Source organism: Neolamprologus multifasciatus, chromosome 14 (genome assembly GCF_963576455.1).
Source record: "Neolamprologus multifasciatus chromosome 14, fNeoMul1.2, whole genome shotgun sequence".
Classification (NCBI taxonomy): Eukaryota; Metazoa; Chordata; class Actinopteri; order Cichliformes; family Cichlidae; genus Neolamprologus; species Neolamprologus multifasciatus.
The window spans coordinates 37,344,222-37,365,529 of record NC_140452.1 but is presented as its reverse complement, the minus strand read 5'-3'; the positions used below and the strand labels follow the sequence as shown (position 1 = coordinate 37,365,529).

Below are 21,308 nucleotides of genomic sequence, written 5' to 3'. Positions count from 1 at the left end.
AGTGGGAAGGAAAAACTCCCTTTTGTCCCCCAGCAGCCTATTGCAGCATAAATAAGGGAGGATTCAGGGTCACCTGATCCAGCCCTAACTATATGCTTTAGCAAAAGTGAAAGTTTTAAATATAATCTTAAAAGGTGTCCGTGTCCTGAATCCAAACTGGAGGCTGGTTCTGCACAAGAGGGGTGTGGAAGCTGAAGGCTCCGCCTCCCATTCTACTTTTAAATACTCTAGGAACCACGAGTAAACCTGCAGCGTGAGAGCGAAGTGCTCTGTTGGGGTGATATGGTTTTAAGATGTCTGATTATTCAAGACTGTGTATGTGCAGAGAAAGACTTTCTGGATTTAACAGGGAGCCAGTGAAGAGAGTAAAAGGAATTACTAGTAACTAATAAAACTACTAACCAGATAATCGACCCCTGTGGGAGTTTACAATTATTTTAATTATTAAAATAATAAGTTCATAAACATTGTAAAGAAGCGTTGCAAATGTACAAACGCTAAAAGGTGATATTTACTAACTGTATGTTTGGGAGGAGAAGGTTTAAACGGCACATTTACCTTGTAGGAAGGCAAAAAGCAGAGCACACCCTTGGCCATGACCTGGCAGACGTGGAGCAGCAGGCCACCCACTTCATCCTGAAAGGCATACGTCTCTGTGTTCTGAAAGGTGGCACAGAGCTTCCTGCCTTGAGGTCCTGTGCCGACAGTGCCCACCCAAACCTGCAGAGATCAGACATATTTCTTATCAGAGACACAAACGTGACGCACTGTTCCACTCTCATGTGTGCTGCTTGATTAGCGTGCTAAGTTATCAAAGGTCAGCTTGTCAGCATTCTCTGTAATCGCATTAAGAAGAGCCACAATAAATCAGGTGTGCTCCAATTTGTTAGGTTACGCTGACATCTGCTGGACAAAAGTGGAACAGCGGAAGTGGAGAAAAGACATCGTAAAGTCTTGTTTAGTCATAGCATGCTATCAGAGGTCAGAAAGCCTTGTGGAGCCTCTCACTACATATTTATTCATAATGAGGTTTATGGGTAAACCTACTCACCTGAGACTTATTGATCACATGGTTGGCCTCCAGCTGGATGGAGAATTTCACACCAAGTTCAGAGGAAAAGGAGTCCATGGGTGACAGGGTTCCAGAGGTCAACACAATGCTGTGCACAGACCCACTCAGGTCAGAAAAAGCCTTGGAGGTTCAAACACAGAGAGAGATCATGTATGCACGGCCAAAACACCTGATGTGATAACTTTCATTAAAGTTATGGCTTTTTCCTGTGTGTAGCCTTAGTCATCAGTTATCAATCTGTCTCACCACAGCAGGGTTAAGGCACCAGAAGCTCAGTGTCAGGACTTCAGCCTTGACCCGGACATTCTGGCGTCTATTACGTGGCCGAACTATAAAGCCCTGGGCGTCGGGGACATCGGGGGCAGCCTGGTTGGTCCAAGCATAGCTCTTCTGCAGAGCAACACGATAGTCGTCAGCAAATCTACAAACACACACAGAACAAGCGATTAAACCTTTAAACCAGAATAAGAAGGATTCATCTATGGCAGCGGCTAATGTCTGACCTGCAGCTGTCTCTGAAGAGGAAGTCGAGCACCATGAAGAGGTTTTTGAGCACAGTTGCAGTAGGTGGGCCGATGGTTGGAATCTGCACCACGTTTTCTTTCCCATTAACGACTCCAACACGCTCCTCCTTCTCCAAGACTGCTGCCAGGTTTTGCTGTCACACAGAAAAAGCAAGAACAGAACAGTGTTGGTGAACGGGTGAATGGTAGAAACTCTTCTGAATGAAGAGAATAAATTAGCAAATAACAACAGAACCAATCAGGGACGTCGTGTTTGAAAGTATTCGGGTCCGGGATGGGTATTACTGATGCAGACACTTATCAGTACCCCTACTCAGACTGTTGTCCACATGCTGGAGTTAAATAAAGACATAGCAGTGCTAATGGTTACTTCAGATATATTGGCAACCTTAGATTGCTTTTTTTTTATGCCAGGGGGTATTGCCCGTTTTTCAACACCCAGCGTGCTGATAAGAGACAGCAGGGTCGGCTGGTGCCTGTAGCCAAGTTTGCAAACATCTGCAAAATTTGAATATGCATGGCAAATGAAGCCACATCAACCCGTCTGCATAGACGTGAACACACAGACGCTTCAAACACGACAGCCTGGCAATGTTAGCTTCACCATTATTACAGGATCTTCTATGTTAGGATGAATTAATGTTGTGCAGTCGCTGCAGTTTGGCCCATTCTGGTCGATATGCTGTGCGTACCTTCAGGATGTTGAAGGTGTCTGCAGTGATGCCCAAACTGTGAAAGATGCCCACTATATCCTTCCCACTCCAGACTTTACCGACAGTCTCATAGCCGCGCTCAGACATCAGGCTTTGGCTCTCCTGGATCCAGCTGGAGTGACAATCAAAAGACATCCTGAGTGCGCGTGCTCGCTCGCATTAGGATACGCAGAGATAGAAATGCAATCACTGACTTGATCAGACTGTAGCAGAAGCCCCTGAGCAGCTCGTGTTTGGAACGTCGGATGTTGTTGTTGACCATGCTGTCCAGCTCGTCTCTGGACGTCTGCAGACTCTTGTAGTCCAGTGTGTAGCTGGCGCTCTCCCTCGCACAGTCCTCAATGTTGTGGGCCTCATCCAGTACCAATATCTGGCCTTCCAGGTCAATCTCCATCTGGTGGAGATGGAAAGTAAGACAGAATCAGTGGTCTGCGATCTGGTTTGTTGGTGAGAGAAATTTACTCAAATTTATGTGTACAGTTTGAAATGTTCACATTCAAAGTGGTTCACAGGCAAATATCAGGGAAAACGGAGCATGACGATCAGATATAGTAATAGTAGAAACTACAACAATGGTGTCATAGCTCTTTAATGTGCTGCCAAAGTTATAAGTGGATTCATTAACATGCTGTAAAATTAAGTTGACTTTTGCCTCATTTCCATGGTTTTACATTAAGGCTGCCACAAATGATTATTTTGATAGTCGACTAGTCACCGATTATTTTTGCGATTAGTCGACTAATCAGATCATCATCCATTGGACGTAAAACATACAGCTTATTGCACCAGCAGCATCTGCTCTTATATAACTATCATTAGCTTACAGCTTGAAGTGTTTAAGGTATGTGCTAACTAAAAATAAAGACAAGATGATAGTTTATTAAATTTTAATGAAATTTGCAGATTGTTTCAATGGAGTTTAAACTGCTTGACGTTTATTCAGCTGTGTAAAAACTATAACTTTAATCTCAGCCAAACCGATTTAATCAGGAACAAATAAAATACTGAAAAAAGCCAAACAATAACATTTTTAAGTTATCTAAGTGACTTATATATCATGTTTAACCTGAGTAGCAAAAGACGGCGGTGGGTTTTAAGACGATTTGCCGGGAGTCCGGTGTTCTCACGGCTCTAGTGAGCCTAGCCCCCGGCTAGCTATCGAGCTAGTGGGTAACAGACGTCTCCGAAAACGTCGGAGCGCTTTTGAAAATATGTGGTGTCTTGATAAACTGAGCAGATATTTGAGGTTTACACAGCTACAATCTCGCCTGAAAATATGTTAAACGTTTATTTTGTGACCCAGAAAGAATAATAAGAGTAATATTAAAACTAACTAGCTGCTGCCATTGTTGGAAACTGAGCTGGGCTGCGCTAAGGACAGCTTCTTCTTCTTCGGGGTTTAACGGCAGCTGGCATCCTTGTACATGCAGTGCTGCCATCTTCTGTTTCAGTCCGTTATTACACTCTTAAATCCTACTACTTATTCCTGCGGCTTTTGTGATCTTACAAAGCTTCAAACGAGGCGTCGACTATTAAATCAGTCGTCGACGATTTTGATAGTCGACGTAATCGTGACTAGTCGACTAATCGAGGCAGCCCTATTTTACATACAAGTTAGTTTGAACGGAGTTTGCAACGCCACCACATCCTGTAAAGCATAAAGGGGACAGGTTTCACCATCTTACATCTACAAATCCAAATCTGAGTTTGGACGTGGTCATACTGAGGAAGTTACTTGAACAAATATTTTTGCTGACAGTCCAAAGCTGCTCCTCCTGCTCTCCCAAACTCTACTCACACTTTCTCTGATCATTGGGTCCAGCAGGTAGTTATACGGACAGAAGACAATCCAGGCGCTCTGCATGAGTTCACGGGCAGCAAAGTAAGAGCACGAGCGAAGCCGTTTGCCCAGAGTCACCAGGTCCTCAATGTCCCAGGCTGCCCGCAACCCATGGACGTGTTGTAGAGTGTTCTGGTCCCGCATCCTCTGCACACCGTGGTAGTAGCGGCAGGACCTTCCCTGCAATGCACGCATAGTATTACAACAAGGTGTAACATCTCCTATATGTTACCAATTCAAAGGTTCATTTTTTAAACTGGGACTGTAAGATTTCTTAAAACATTGATAGAAAAGTCAAAGTTTGAAGCTTTTCTATTGAAATTCATGGTAAGAGCCACAGCCCCTGGCAAAGTACTGGGATCACTGGCTTTCTTGTTTCCAACATGTGACACAAAACTGTAAAAACTACTAAAAAATTAATAAAAATCTGATTTGAACTTGATTCTAATGCTTTTACTTTTTCACAGCTACTCCACATAGTTACAATATCTAACATTTGTTGTATTTCTGTGTTGCTGTTCAGTCTCAGGTTTCCACTCTGTCCAGAGGTGTCATACAGAACTTCAGAGGCTGCCTCTGATCAGGTGTTCCAGCTATTGTAGCAGCTTAAATGTCCTCAGTCATACAGTGAATGTAAGCGGCGTGTAAAGAAGCGCCATCTCATGTACCGGCCCTCAGTTATTCTGTCAGCGAAGCACACCTGTCCTTCGTGAATTTGCAAAGGTAACCTCTGACACAATAATAAAATAATCTCTGGATGAAACAGCGCGGTGCTACGCTCGGACGCTCTGCTGACACCGAGGCCTGTCTGCTGAAGGCGAGTTGGAGGATTAATGACCTCTCGAGCAGTCGGAGGGCGTTATGACTAGAGATGGACCGATCCGATATTACGTATCGGTATCGGTCTGATACTGACCTAAATTACTGGATCGGATATCGGAGAGAAATAAAAAATGTAATCCGATCCATTAAATATCAAAAAAGCACCTCACAAAACTTGGCGACATGGCGAGCCGGAGCAGTGTGGTCACGTGATAGAGCGGCTGTGTGTATTTGTAGCCTGCTAGCAAACATTTCATCTCCGAGGAAGTTATCTCAGAGAGAAGTAAAGCAAGTGTGTAAGTTCATCTCTGAATGTTTGTAAAGCATTCCCGCGTTAAGTTTAACAACCGATATATAGAGCAACTGCCTCTCTCTCTCTCTCTCTTCTTGCTGCTACTTCAATCGTGAAACTGCTTAATGATCAGCTGATCGGCTTTTCTGTCGCGAGTCCGTCTCTCTTCTTAGTTTTTGGCCCACTTCTGACCAGAAAGAGGAAACCAGCGGCTGAACAACAGCAGCACTATTAAGCTTGATAAGCTGTTGTTAGAATTTATTTAATATTATTTCTACACCAGGATCTTTTTCTATGCAGCTGACGGCTGGTAACTGTGCAGGGGCAGATCTAGCAAAGTTTAGCCAGGGGGGCCGATAGGGCATGAACAGGGAAAAGGGGGCACAAAGACATACTTTTCTTTCTTATTCTCATTTAAAATATCTAGCTTTTAATTATTTAATAATTATCTGAATCTTACACCCAAAGTTTTAATCTGATGTAAAATGTATAGAAGTCCATTACTGTATATAGTAACTGTTAAGTCTAATATACCCTAGTAAGCTATAGTACTTTTTCCTTTGGGAACCATCTGTGCAGTCTGCAATTCTGTTGAAGAAAGATGTTGAATCTATTTAATTATTCTTGAAAAATAATTTATTTCTGTGAATTTTTTTCACCCTGCATCAAATTAAAGTTGATTACATTGATTAAGCATCATGAGGTGGGGGGTGGTTCCCTATTTTCTTTTGCTGGGAGTTTGCAATCCTATTAGTTAGGTTGCTTAATATTTCTTCTAAGTACTCTTTAAAATACCAGAATAGGGAGGATGGAGCAGGTTTAACTTTATTAGATTGATCAGTTTTGCTGAACTATGAAATATTTTGGGTGCAGTGTGTTTTTTTACATACAGGTATAACAGAATAGCTTTAGTGTTGTTGTTTATTTAAACTTGAGTATGAACTTATACAAAAAGCAGCAAGATATTAAAAAAACAGTTTTACTGATTAAAAAACACACTATATCGGATTCATATCGGTATCGGCAGATATCCAAATTTATGATATCGGTATCGGACATAAAAAAGTGGTATCGTGCCATCTCTAGTTATGACTAACGATGGCCTTAGCTGAACGATGAATCTCTGAGCGTGTGCAACATGGTAACCAGAGCCGACCCTGAGGTGATGAAGACACATTGTATGATTGACACACAGTAAGGGGTTAAGGCTGGGACAGTCATTTCATATGGGAAGCAAACACCTGCAACGACACTGTGTCCAAATTCATGGGCTGCTTCCTCCTGAGGCCGCATTTGTAGACCGATTACGTCACAGCGACGCGCCGAAGGCTGTCCAAATTCGTAGACTCCTCCGAATGCAGCCGACAAATGTGTCCTCCTTTTCCCCGAATTTGAAGGATGGGTCGGGTGTGTCCTTCGTGGCCTACCATATCCCAGAATTCATAGCGCGGCCCAGCCAAACTCCAGTTTCCAGCAATGGCGGCCGCTACTAAGTTTTTAAATTACTCTTACTAATCTTTCTGGGTCACAAAATAAACTTTGAACATATTTTCAGGCGAGAAAGTAGCTGTGTAAACATCAAATATCTGCTCGGTTTATCAAGATATCACATATTTGCAAAAGTGCTTCGACATTTTCGGAGACGTCTGCCACCCACCAGCTCGATAGCTCGCCGGGAGCTCGAGGGTCACTGAAGCCGCCGAGAACGGCACAACGGCACATCATTTTCAGATCACCGTGGAGTTTCGCTACTCGGGTTAAACGTAATATATAAGTCACTTAGACAACCTAAAAATGTTATTGTTGGGCTTTTTTCAGTGTTTTGTTTGTTCGTGAGTAAATCGGTTTGGCTGAGATTAAAGTTATTAGATTAGATAAAATAAAACTTTATTAATCCCCCGGGTGGTTTTCACACAGCTGACTAAACGTCAAACAGAAAACTGATTAAACAGAAGTGTGAGACGGTCGAGAGTTTACTCCAGTGTCCTGTTATATTTTAGACAGCAAGGAGCAGACGGCCGAGTTTAAACTCCACCGAGACAGCGGTGACGCTAATCAGAAGGCTGGACCGTCCAATTTCACAGCCGTTTACTTCCTGCCTTCTGAGGACCCGGCCCACGTAGACCGTGAAGGCCGGGTCCTCAGGAGGATGCAGCCCATGAATTTGGACAGATTGACTCCTTACAGCAGGCGCCTAAACTCAGTATAGGAGATTACAAGCTTTGCATGCCTCTAAAAAGCATTTTCCTCAGTGGCTCTGACAGAGTGTAAAAAGTGTTCTTGCTGCTCCTCTGGGTTGATACAATCTATTGAATTACAAACAGGCATGGGCAGCGAGCTGCTCGCTTGTTGGAGCAACGAATGAATCTGCTTAACACATGTTGCAAGACAGTTAAGACTCACAGCGAGAGTCTGTGTGTGTGTTTGTGTGTCAGTGTTCATCCTCACATCCTTGGCCTCCAGCAGATCCTTGCAGCGTTCGTTGCGGTTTGCGTGAGGCGCCACGTCTGGGTTGACGCAGGTGTGATCTCTGCTGGATAAGATGGTCATAGGCACGCCGCTGTAGAGGGTGCGCTTCAGCTCATGGGTGATCTGAGTTATCTGTTTGTGCGTGCGAGTGCCAAAGAAGATCTTTGGGATCTTTCTTCTGCCGTCTTTCTCTTTGTCCTTCACGGCATCCTCAGGTGAAGCGCACGGGCACTGCAAGCAGGGTTCAGGAGCCTGGTGGGAGAAAATCATAGAAATACTCATACTTGGCACTTTTGTTTAACAGCATGAACCAAATGTTGCTTCAGGAACTGAAAAACATGCCAGCTGCTGCTTTATGATAAATATCACTGGTCCACAGCAGAAATCAGAGGCCACTAGTATCACAGTCTTAAATCTCATCTTCTCGCCTTAATTCTGGATTTTCTGGAATAAATAAGACACATTTTCTTCTCCATCACTGCTCGCTTTGGCCTAACATCATGTATGTGAACATTTTCAATGAATTATGAGGAACATCACAACCAACTCGACACCGTTTTGCTCCTTTGATAAACACGCAGGCAAGCATAAAGACTTTGCATCCAAACACAAGGTGTCCTGTCACTTTTCACCAGGTGACCTTTTCTCTCTCTGAAAGATGATAGGTCACCATTGTGGTGGCTGAAAATAATCTAATTGGCTGTCCGGCGGCGCGGTGGATCCTTTTTTCCTCCGGGTCACAGGTGAAGTGTAGCCGGCTTATGAAACTGATCCTCTTTATGTGTTCGGCCGGTTTTTGTTCTTTTTTAAGTCATCTGATCTTTGATCACTCGCACATATGATGTAAAATCATTCTCCAGCCGGGAGAGTACAAATCATTATGTTATCAGCCTTTAATATTAATCTAGTCTCACGGAGAATAAAGTTAAATGTAGCCGAACTGATGAAAAGCTGATTTATAAAAACATTAATATAATTCACATAAATTCATTTATTTCTACCAGACTTTTTTCTTTAATAACATTTTGTAGTAGAAACATTTTCTGTGCTACATTTTATTTTGAAACAGCCCAGCTGAACACAGGTTATGGAGATTATTAACATTATATTATATTTATGTAGCAAAAGTTCACTAACTAATCTCTTCCTAAAGAAGCAGCATCTCTTATTGTAATTATGGTAGAGCCATTAGGCATTCATGTGTCATCTTCACGGCTCTCCACCATCATCATCATCCACCCTGAAACCATCAAACACATCTTTGTTCACTTCAGCAACATCAGAGGTGTTTCTGCTGGTCTTTAAAAAGTCTTATAGATCAGCGGTCTCCAACCTTTTTTGTGCCACGGACCGGTTTATGCCCGACAATATTTTCATGGACCGGCCTTTAAGGTGTCGCGGATAAATACAACAAAATAAAACTAGTACCGGTACCAAAAAAAGAAGATTTATTCATAACACACGTGAAAAGACCCAGGAAAACTGAGTAAACGATAAAAACGATAACAAAATAACACTGAAAACCGATAAAAACCCTGAAAACCAAACATTTCACACCTGAGCCTCAACTCAGCCCGGTACCAAACGACTCACGGACTGGTTTCAGTCCGAGGCCCGGGGGTTGGGGACCGCTGTTTTAACTGATCTCTTCCTAAAGAAGCAGCATCTCTTATTCTAATTATGGTAGAGCCATTAGGCATTCATGTGTCATCTTCACGGCTCTCCACCATCATCCACCCTGAAACAATCAAACACATCTTTGTTCACTTCAGCAACATCAGAGGTGTTTCTGCTGGTCTTTAAAAAGTCTTATAGAGGATATGCAAAGTCTAAATTATATAAAGTCATTAGTGCTAAAATGCTGAATGGTCTCATGCTCTGATCACCTGATCTGATCTGCAGCAGACGTCACAGTTGCTTAATATATATAAAATGCTACGATCTAGAAATCTAGCTCACTTCCATCTCCGTGGTTATTTTTTGGGCCCTACTACAGTAGCTTTGCATTTTTCCTGCATCATAATAAACCCTATTTATCTTATACTAAGCCTGGGTGGTCCTTCCATTCACCCTTAGTCTTCTTTTTTGCTGCAGTTCACAAACGAGGTTAGAAGAGCAGCGTGCAGGGCAGTCTGAAGCTTTTCTCAAACATGCTGTGTTTGATATGAGCATCCACTATTCTAATAATACTCATAGTACATGAGAAAAAACAAAGAGAAGCAGAGCAGTTCTCTATACTCGGCCTGCAGTCCAGAGGAAGAGGATTTTATCCCTTCAATTCAGAATGAACAGAGGATGAAAAGCTCCGTGTTCACTGATTTCACACTGTGTTGGTGAATAAAGCTGTTTAAGGGCAGCAGAGATCTTTACTGACATGACGGCCCTTTAAATTGTTAACCAGCTAACAGTATAAGACCAAAAGGTCATCGCTGATACAGACACCTTATCCACTACATGATATCATATCGTTAGCACAAACTAAACAAGGGCTAACGTGTTTGAGTCAGAGTTCTGTGCAAATTATATGAAGGATCCACGTAAGAATGACCGGTATGTGATGTCATGCGTCGCAGCTTATCACGAGGATGAGGAGGTAGCACTTCTGACGACAGACGAGCGGCTCCGGTTACCCGGCGGCTCAGATTTTCCTAACGTGTTTGCCCATCAAATATTACAATGTGTGTAGGAGTGCAGGCCAAAGAAAGCCCTGAGAGAGCCGCCGCGCAGAGTTAAGAGGGATAACGAGCCCTGAGCCCATGTGAAAAACAAACAGAGGTGCTGCGGGGCCCCAACACCAGTTCGAGTTACCTTTCTCTGCTGAAACAGTTACGCTCCACGGTCTGGGCCCCGGGCCCGATCACCTTACCTGCTGCTGCCACGTTAAATAGAGCCATCCAAATATCCTGCCCCAAGATGGCCAATAATTACTTATTCATTGGCAGGTGGGGGGGGAGGAGGGGTGGGCCGGAGCAGTGCAGAAGGGCTGGCTGATGAATGGAGGCCCTTGTGAAAAGCTGCAGCAGGAAACAGCTGACACAAGAGTATCCTTTTACGCGGCTGCCTCCTGAGATGCCAGGACAACAAGGCTTCAAGCCTGGCCCCACAGCCCAGAGCAGACACCCCCTAGAAAGGAATGCAGATAACTGGCAAAAAGGCCAAGAGGGGCACCAACCCTGCTCAGCAACAGCAGCGTAGTCCTGAACCTGTAGCAGCTCCGCTGGTGTTACTCTGTGTGTGCAGCTACCTGCGGGAATCCCCTCGTGCTCATCAATGCTCTTACTAACATTGCATTTGCAGCTACACTGCATGGCACAGATGCACTTTCAGCTGCTACACTGAGCCTGCAGGGCACACCTACACCTACTCTGCCAGGTGTAAGCGCACGCAGCAGCGAGAGCTCTGCAACTGACACAACAGAGGTCAGCAGAGTTACCGAACACCTCCGAATGTTCACAGGTAGGCTACTGTTGCTCTGCTCCCTGCCAACACCTGAGAGATGGAAATCTCACACTCCGGGGGGCCAGTCAGAGGGCACGCAGGGGCTGCAGGCAGTCGATCGCCGAGGTATCACTGGCGCCTCTCACTGGACGCCAATTTGCTCCTCATTCCACAGCTTTCGAGAGGCCTGGAATTCATTCCAGTAAGGGTGGTCTTCAATAGCAAATAACTCTGAAGACATGACACCCAACACCCCCGCCTCCCGATACGGCCACGCCGTGCAGGTAGGGGCCCTGGCAAATACCTGCCCTCCAAAGCACCTGTTTATCCCTCGGGCGCAGTAACCAGCGGGTGAACCCCATTCAATATTTATCCCCGTGGCTTTCACAGATCAGCAGCCCAGGCGAGGCAAACCCTCTTAATTAAAACTGGAGCTTGCTTCAAAGGGCCCCATTCAGGCCGTCAGTCAGCGCTCACGGGACAAAAGAGCCCGGGTCATGTAGCCGCAGGGAAACCAGAGAAGGACGCACTTCTTCGTCTTCACTTTCCCTCCTCCTCTTTTTCCACCTCCCACCATCTGATCCCAGCCACACACCTGCGGCAGGTTACGGTGAAGTTGTGAGAGTGTAACCACCTCTGCAAGCTGTGCTGCAGCCTCCTGAAGCCAAGCACGTCTCAATCATTATGAGCAACTTGGTAGAGAACCTCCAGATATCCGCTATTGATCACTTCCCGTTCACAATTATTGTCTGAAGGCCAAGAAAGATGCCCGACAGATTTGTTTTCCCAAGTGGATCATTTTGGCTTTGCCATACTGCTCCACCTGATTCATCTTTATTATTTATTTATTTTTTACTTTGAAGTTATTACAATCTGAACAGTTGGGATGGGAAAGGGAAAGACGTAGACAAGAGAAGGTCAAGAAGAGGAGAGGGAAAGAAAAACAGAGGGGAAGAGGGACAGAGAGAGAAGACGGGAAAAATCCACTGCTGGAAAAAAGAAGAAGAAAACAAACACGCAGCGATAAGCAAGACGAGCATAAGTATAGAGGCAACAGCCAAGCAATATAGTGTGTCTGTGAACACCTGTGTGCGTGAGCGCGCTTGTACTCCAAAGGTTTCTACACGTAACGATCTAACAGCAGGTGTGGGGAGCCTCAGCCCTGCCAGCGGACAGGAAGCAGGCATGGAGGAGATCTACTGATCACCAACGCTGTGGTGAGACGTTTGAGAACATGCTGTGACTGGTTCTGCTTCACACAGGACAGCGAGTAAAACGTCATAACTGCTGACTCATAAGAAACGCTCTGCATGGAGAACTTGTTTCATCTTATTCTTCAATAAATTCAACACATTTCGAATATTCTCAGTAGTAGCAAAAAAGAAGCAATCGGTTTATTAATCAAAGTAAATTAATCAGCTACTATTTTAATAATCGTCTCAAAACTGTTTGGTTTTTTTGCAGCTTTTGCAACACAGTAGCTTGTTACATTTTTTACTAATAGGACTTCACATTAGGGGTGGGGGGAAAAATGGATACTGTGTAGTATGGTGATACTTTGTTTGCTAATAATGTATCGATACAGGGACAGCAGAAATCGATATTTTGTTACAAAAAAGGTTTTTGTGCTCTGACTTCAGAGCATGTTGATCCTTTTTCTGAGCAAGAATCCTGACATTCCTTCACTGTCCAAATGTGACAATTTACTTATTTTAATTTAAGACATGTTTTATTTTAATTAAGTTTAAAACTTTTTTATTTCATGTAAAATTATATTTTGTTTTAATTTACTTTCAAATTCTTCAGTTGCTGAAGGGGCTGCATAGTTTTCATAAACTGCATAGTTCAGAATAGCTATAATTGTACCAGATGGTTGATTCAGTTAAGTTGGACTAGACTGTAATACAAACCGTTCAGTTTGTCAACAATCAAACTGAAATGAGAGAAAGACTGAGTGTGAGACTTTGATATTAGAGAAAATGAATATTGATAAAGTTTACCTTTATGTACAGAATCTGAATATCGCTAAATATTTTTAAAAATTGCAATAATATCGTATCGTGCGTTAAGTATCGTGATAATATCGTATCGTGGGATGTATGGTGATTCCCACCTCTACTTCACATACAGTAAAACTCTCCACAATATATACCAACAAATATGACACAGGAGTGATGCTAGTTATTCAACTTCTGTTTGAACAGGTTGTTTCCCTTTTCAGCAGTTTGAACTGAAAGTTGGCCGTCTCACATGACAGCACTGATTTCCCACCACAGACTCAACAACATGAAGGTAAACCAACAACAATATTCATTATTCAGTCTGTTTATCCTTAATAGACCAAAGAAATAATACTACATAATGCTAAATACTACTGTTTCCTAGACGGGTATCACCATAACAATCACAAGGATCGTGTCAACAACCCACCTATGAAAACCCTGTAAATTCTAATTTTGTGAAGTCATTCGATTTAGACTCGGCGCCACGCACTTTCATTTACATGTTAACAGAAAAGATAAATACAACCAGATTTCTGATGAATTTGACTCGTGACTTTTTGCCTTTACTTTGTTTTGTAATGTTTCAGTAGTCTTGTATAGAGCAGCGGTCTCCAACCTTTTTTGCGCCACGGACTGGTTTATGCCCGACAATATTTTCACGGACCGGCCTTTAAGGTGTCGCGGATAAATACAACAAAATAAAACTAGTACCGGTACCGAAAAAAAGAAGATTTATTCATAACACACGTGAAAAGACCCAGGAAAACAGAGTAAACGATGAAAACGATAACAAAATAACGCTGAAAACCGATAAAAACCCTGAAAACCAAACATTTCACATCTGAGCCTCAACTCTCGCGGCCCGGTACCAAACGACTCACGGACCGGTACCGGTCCGAGGCCCGGGGGTTGGGGACCGCTGGTCTAGATATTACAACAAGTGTTTGGCCCATTTCAGTCTCTGTTATAAGAGCCTGGTTTATAAAAGGATCAGCGTAGTCTTGTATGCGCATGGATTCCTTACTCAGCTTTTCTGATAACCGCATTGCTGCAAAACTGTTCAGACAAGTTCAACAGGTTATTTGTGATACTATCTATATATTACATCCCATAATACTGACAGATTTTCTTTCATTAATTAATTATGTTAGAGTCATTGACTTTGTGTCTTTGAAAACAGGATGGTCCCTGTTTATCCACATTAGAAATTTAATATGTTCAAATCCCTTTTTTTGTGACACAAAAAGTTGACGGTACTCATTTCCTTCCTCATGATTTCAATTCTTTTAAAGCCATTTGAAATAAAAAAACATTTTATGGTGAAAGACATGAAAGCAGCAGTGAAAAGTACAGAACACACGCTGTTACATTTTCAGTTTGAGCCTCTGACCACAGTCAGTCAATCTGGTGGAGTATACTGCCACCCAGTGGTGATGCTGATTATCTGAAAACCTCTAATACAGGGGTCTCGAACTCCAGTCCACGAAGGCCGGTGTCCTGCAGGTTTTAGATCTCACCCTGGGTCAACACGCCTGAATCACATGATTCGGTCATCACCAGGCCTCTGGAGAACTTCAAGACATGCTGAGGAGGTAATTTAGCCATTTAAATCAGCTGTGTTGGATCAAGGACACATCTAAAACCTGCAGGACACCAGCCCTCGAGGCCTGGAGTTTGAGACCCCTGCTCTAATTTGATCGAAGCGAGAACAATACTAAAAATCCACCAGAGGGTCAGCCAGTGGCACCGTGTAGCAAACCTTTAAAGCACGACTAACACCAGTGTAATGACGTCTCTGTGCCGTTTGTGTCAGGAAACAGTGAGCCAGCACACAGGCTGGATCTGTCTCACATGCAGCATTTTGACAAAGCCTCTGCAACAGAACATCTCAACTATCAGGCGCTGGTACGGTTGTCACGATACGGGAATTTCAAACAGAGGAAAACCACGGGGAAGATCGTGACCCCATCCTGGAACAACAAATGCTGAAGAAGTCATATCCTGACTTGTTAACCTGTTAATTTTCTAAACTCACTAACAACTAATATTAGATTTAACAAAATAGGTATTTGAGATCAAGCTTGGGTTTTTTTATTGATTTACAAATTGTTTAAATCATTTCATTACACATGGTGAAGTTAAGTTTAAGTTACTGTAGAATTCAAAAGAAGAGCATTCATGACATTTGGATGAAGACCGGTATTAGTTAAGCTAAATAAAGAAGCTATAATAAGCAGAGCGCTCACTGACAGACTGCAGCGATCATCACTGTAAAAATGACCTCACAGGTGGCTACAACAAAATAGGAAACACACTTTAATAAATGAATGTAGAAGCAGAAAAATTAGAGTTTGTCATACTGTCTACATCTGCCTGCAACCTCTCTCCCATCCACCAGTCCCACTGCTCCGCCTCCGTCTGCAGCTCTTTACGTCCTCAGCTCTGCTTTTGCTCTGATTGGTTCTCCACACTCTGAACTCTGATCAGCTTCACTTCCCCTGCTGCTCTGCCCAGCCAGCAACACTCTGCTTCTCCACGTGATCCGCTCTGTCACAGCTCAATATTCCATCTGCCAGTCGTGCAGTTTGCAATAATTAGCAGCTATGTTAATAATAGCAGATGGCTAATGTGGCTATCGGGTAATTGCTAATAGTTAAACGGCTAAGGTTAACCCGTGTGCTGGTCAGGTTACCATTGATGATAACTGTTTAATATTTTAATGTGATTGAAATGGGAGCTGATCTCTGAAATCCCTCCTAAAGTGGTGTTCAGTGTTATGAGCTTTAACTACTTCAGCTATTAGCGAGGAGAGGACCTGTGTGCCTGTCTGGATCGTACTCACGCAGGAAGTAGAGGAACAACCGGGAGCTTGGTGTTTCGCCTCGGCATTCCAACTCTGAGCTCCCGCTGGCTGGTTTTCCAGCTCCGGCTCATCATCTGTGAACACGACTCCCTTCTCCAGTCGCTGCCTTTTACGGCTCTGAGAAGCAAACGCGGGAAAGTGACTTTACTGATCTGTGCGTTTCTTATTCTAATGAAACCAGCACAGAAGCTGGTCGTTTGTTCATCATCAGACGAACACAACTGCATACGATCTCTGTTCAAATGTAACGCAGAGTAAATCTGGTGCCTACCGTGTTCTCTGCAGTGCGAATGCGTTTCCTGTCTTGCTGGAAGTCATCGTCTTTCCCACAGTCGGAGCTGAGAGATGCCTGGAACTTCTCTGACAGTCGAGAGGCTAGAGAGAGTTTTCTTCTTTCTTCTTCTGGGAGAAGCACTGAAACACAGAAACAACACGTGCAAATGGATGTTTTATATACAGTTAGTAAGATAAAGCATTTCATTAAACCAGTGTAGAGGATTAAGTGTCACACGCCTCTGTGATGAGTCCTTTAACAACTGTGCTGTTGTTGGGAGGCACCTGTTGCTCCAAAACACTGGTGTTGGTTTTTAAGAGCTTAAATAATTTAACTAAATTAAATTGATGTAATTCGGACACCAAAATGTGTGAATTTCCTTGAAGCCCGCCAAAAGGATTCTAAAGAACATGTTACTTTATAACTGAGCTAATGAGGATACATAGTGTCGACTGACGATATAACATTGTAACTGTGAGTCATTGTCATTCTAACGCCAAAGTGAAAGTTATGCCGAGGTTAGCTGGTCGTTGTTGTAGTTTTTCTCTGTTTATGTTCTGCTGCTGCATTTCCAGATGACTTCATATAAAAACTAAAGTTAAGAGACAAATCTGGACTAATGGTCCGAGGGCTGGGTTTTGAGCAGCGGTCCCTAACCCTCGGGCCTCGGACCGGTCCGTGAGTCGTTTGGTACCGGGCCACGAGAGTTGAGGCTGAGGTGTGACATGTATAGTTTTCAGGGTTTTTATCGGTTTTCAGCGTTATTTTGTTATCGTTTTTATCGTTTACTCGGTTTTCCTGGGTCTTTTCACGTGTGTTATGAATAAATCTTCTTTTTTTCGGTACCAGTACTAGTTTTATTTTGTTGTATTTATCCACGACACCTTAAAGGCCGGTCCGTGAAAATATTGTCGGGCATAAACCGGTCCGTGGCGCAAAAAAGGTTGGAGACCGCTGGTTTTGAGTATCGATTTTCCAATTAAAATCGATTCTAGCTTGAAATGTGATATCAATTCATTAAAATCCTGAATCGATTTTTAAATATACATTTATTTTGCCTGAAACGCCAGAATCTCAGGTTAAACCTCACAAACTTTCGACAGCCACCAAACAGCTAAAATGAGAGCAGGCACACGGATTCTGCACAAAGACGTAAACACAAAGCGCGGACCCGCCGACGCATCAGAATCTGTGTGCTGTCGGCTTTCCCGACGGCGTGTCCGACCATGGATGTGCCATCGGGAAAGCCGACAGCACACAGATTCTGATGCGTCGGCGGGTCCGCGCTTTGTGTTTACGTCTTTTTTTGCGTTAGATTCTGAGTGGCAGGTTTTGTCTCTTCAACCATTCCACTGACTTTTCCTGTTTTGCTTCCACCACTTCCTGCAGAGCTCTCTGTCTCTCTGTGTACTTCGAGAACAGTTTCCCATCTAAAAATCTGTTTTCTGCATTATTCGCTTGCTTATTACGCACCAGTCTACTGTTATGTACAGCGCTGTGGGCCAGTTTTTTTTTCTTTTTTTAATTTAACTGACTTCCAACAAGAAAGTCGTAATAAAATAACTTTGCACTGCTTCACTTCAGCAGCATCAGGTAATGTTTACATGTTGATTCACGGTTTTCTTCAGTTTTTCGTTCTACTGCAGAATATTTTTAAAGTTAGCTGCTATAAAAAGCCAGGACAGGAAATTCTCCTTCATGTTTTTCTGTGTTTTATCCTCAGTTACTTTGACACATCTGCTGTGATGCTCACACCTCTGATGAAGTCTCACAAGTGTCAGCTGTCTTTTTATAGATATAAAAATATGGATATGTGCTGATAAATGCTCAGAATTATAATATTTCTGACTGTCTGAGGCAAAATTTCCCCGATTCAAATCAAATCAATCGAACCGAATCGATTGTAGAAATCAGTGGCGACACCCAGCCCTAAATGGCAGTGAGTGAAAGGGTGATTTAATTAAGGACATGTTCAAATATCAGTCATCCTTGGAACTGTTGTGACTGATGGAGAGTCTGTGCAAGGAGAGACATACCCACTCTCACTCCTATTTATTTATTTTGCCCACAGAAATAACATTACTAATGCCAGAATTTCAGATTTGCTCGTCTGAATTTCTACTCGAATGCCCCTTAAAGACGAACTTTAAGTCAGAGCAGCCCGACCAGCCCCAATTTAACAATCAAAGATAGTGACAGTGGACATAAACACTAGTAAGACTGTGAAGCGTATCTGTGCCGACACAAATAAGCCATACACAGAGCACTGAGCGGGTTCTGCAACAACGTTTTTAAGGACAAGAAACAAACACTGCACTGTGTAACATAAAACTACAGGTGATCAACAGCTAACTACGAGATAATCAAGCGACTAGTGGCTGCAGGTAACATTGTAACAACAGTAGTACAGGTTCAGGTGCTGTATGTTTCACAACTAGAACCCAGGTCTGCTTACTGGGTTCTTGTGCTGAAGTCGACGGCTGAGCCGTGTCTTTGGAGGGTGACACAGTGAGGTCCACAACAGCATGTTTGTCTGCTGCTGTTGCCTTGTTCCTGCTGGATTTGCTGTGACACCCACACTTGCAAGAGGTGGGGGAGTCGGACTTCTGGCTCTTGTCTGGACCGGTGCTTCCTCCTTCCTGCAGCTTGGCTATAATCCGATAGCGAAACAGAGAACTGTCAGTAACATTGACCCTGAGTGGCTATTAGTTTTTTGGGTATAAGAAAAAAAGGAAATTATACTTACAAGAAAACAGCAAGAACAAAAGAAATGAGTCAGTGGTTAAACTAAAGTCTTAATTTACCCATTTTGCTCAATATTTTTATCACATGAATCATAATTTAAAATAATCCGTACTGATCTTAATCTTGTTTGAAATAAGTCATTTTAGCTCCCTCATCATTACCTTTAATCTAATATTGTTTTAATAGGCTGCCAATCATAAACAAGAGGTATAAACACCAAATCGGTGGGGCTTCTATACTCACAGCCAGAGCTATGAGCGGCTCTGGCACCATAAAGAGTTAAGAGCAGAAAAACTTTAAGACCTGGTTTTAGACTCACAGGGAGTCTTCGTCCATATGCTAAGCTAACTGTCTGAAACAGTTTTATCCACTGGAGCAGTTTAAATATGACAGAAAAAGCAGATTTTATTGTATAGATAAAGTGCAAGTATATCATCCAACTTGAATTTTACATGTACGCTTACCAAACTGTGCGTGCTGCCAACCCAGAGCTGAACAAAGCAACGCCAAGCTCTTTCCACTTCCAGTTGGAGACTCTAGTAAACAGTACTGCCCTGTGTTCAAACCTCGAACAATCTACAAAACAACAGAGAAGAGCTAAGTTAAAACACACAAAGCTGAAGTGAAAAACAATGAAATGTCCACTACAGCCACGGTTTATGCTCCACATTATAATGTTCAGGGTGATTTTTTTTTTTTAACCAATTATCACGTTCCCTGCGAGCTAATGTGAATCTGAGATTAGGATCTTGGAGGAGTGTACAGGAGTATGTCTAGGATGGGTGAAAACCTCCCTTCGCCTATCTCAAGGGAAACATGTTAAGCTTGCAGGTGTAGCAGTCTGTTTGTTTTGTGCAAAGGGTACATGTGACTGTGCAACCATAACAAACTTTATGAAGAACTTAAGGAGAAGACTCAAACTTACATTTTCAAAATGCAAATACATACATAAGTCAGACAAAAGAACAGCGAGGTTTGCAGGGATCATAGTAGAAACGATGCTATGATTGCATGTTGTGTATTTAGCTTATAATAAAGTGGCTTTCCTGTAAAAATTGTTTTGATATCCAAACTTTTAAAAAAATTCAAGAAAAAAAACACATTACTAAATAATAGATCACAGCAGACTGTTGTTTTTGGGGTTTTTTTTGGTAAAATGTTTTAATAATGTAGTGAAGCAGTGCATCAGGAGGTGAGCGTCATTGAATCAGCATTAAGTGTGGTTTTGAGTTTTTTCATGACCAGAGACATTAAAAGAAAGACACGTGTAGCCTGGGACAGCCTCTGTCACTGCACAAGCACAGATGGATGCGACTCACTAAATTCATCATAGCCAGCTGGGATGGGTAAGCCTTGCAGGGGAAGTGGATCTTCACCCCTCCAATGGTGTACTCCACCGGTGATGAAGTCATGTTCGCCTGTCCCGACAAAAGTTCAGAGTAACACGAGTTAGGTGTGTAAGGTACAGTAACATACAACTAACGCACTATGAAGTAGCCTGCAGTAGTTACACTATTTCTTCTGTCTGAAGACGTCACCCAGATAGGTAAAGGTGGAGAAAGTGATGCGTTAGCTACAACGTTTTTGCTCGAATACCAAGCAAGAGCTAATACTACGAGTTCCGCCATTACTGTACTACTAGAGTATCCCAGGGTTACACTGCCTGTCACTAAACACATACATTTGCATATTTGTAAACAAAACAGCCAAATATACAGCTGTTTACTTTTACTTTACTTACTGTGATTCTTCCCGCTCTCACAAATCACGCTAAGGATCCGGACAGGAAGTCGGCTACATTGCACATTAAAACTCCACGCGAAAGCTTTCAAAATAAAACTGGTACTGGAAAAGATCACGAAACATGTTGTACGTTAAAGGCCCATTTGCTCTATATTCTTTTGACATGTTAACTTATACAATTCTCAGAAGCTAGGCAACGTTAAAAATACGTGTACAATAGTGTGTACACTAATGTAAATTCATCCCGCTATTTTACGCTTTTATTATGAATAGTTAGCGCTGACCAGTGACTGCAACTTATGTGGCTACAAAACACCGGAAATTACGTTAGTAAACATTAGCGCCGTTGACTGGAGAGTCACGTTGTTATTCACGGAAGTTTAGCGGGCAATTGGAAAAAGTGAAAGTAGGCCGAAGGTGCTGCATTTCAGTAGTGGTCAATAAATGCATTGAGCCGCAATAACTTGTATACCAGAGTGGAGTACATGTAGTTAAATCTATGTATATCTA

The 21,308-nt window shown here is 42.8% G+C and overlaps 1 protein-coding gene across 3 annotated transcripts in view; it reads right to left on the bottom strand.

Annotated features, from left to right (window-relative positions):
• The window catches only part of brip1 (BRCA1 interacting helicase 1), a 51,683-nt gene extending 30,596 nt beyond the window's left edge, over nt 1-21,087 (bottom strand). The window contains exons 1-14 of one of the 3 annotated variants that reach the window (XM_085130743.1): nt 20,797-21,087; nt 20,375-20,473; nt 19,520-19,631; nt 18,766-18,960; nt 16,308-16,450; nt 16,016-16,153; nt 7,712-7,984; nt 4,108-4,329; nt 2,504-2,703; nt 2,289-2,421; nt 1,576-1,730; nt 1,319-1,493; nt 1,052-1,192; nt 559-720 (exon numbers count right to left, since the gene is read on the bottom strand). In XM_085130743.1, the coding sequence (XP_084986869.1) occupies nt 559-720; nt 1,052-1,192; nt 1,319-1,493; nt 1,576-1,730; nt 2,289-2,421; nt 2,504-2,703; nt 4,108-4,329; nt 7,712-7,984; nt 16,016-16,153; nt 16,308-16,450; nt 18,766-18,960; nt 19,520-19,631; nt 20,375-20,467 (2,142 nt within the window). In that variant the 5' untranslated portion in view covers nt 20,468-20,473; nt 20,797-21,087. Of the gene's footprint in view, nt 1-558; nt 721-1,051; nt 1,193-1,318; nt 1,494-1,575; nt 1,731-2,288; nt 2,422-2,503; nt 2,704-4,107; nt 4,330-7,711; nt 7,985-16,015; nt 16,154-16,307; nt 16,451-18,765; nt 18,961-19,519; nt 19,632-20,374; nt 20,474-20,787 lie in introns of all 3 variants that reach the window. The other 2 variants (XM_085130742.1, XM_085130741.1) reach the window with 2 other exon arrangements.
• Nucleotides 21,088-21,308: the final 221 nt, after the last annotated feature.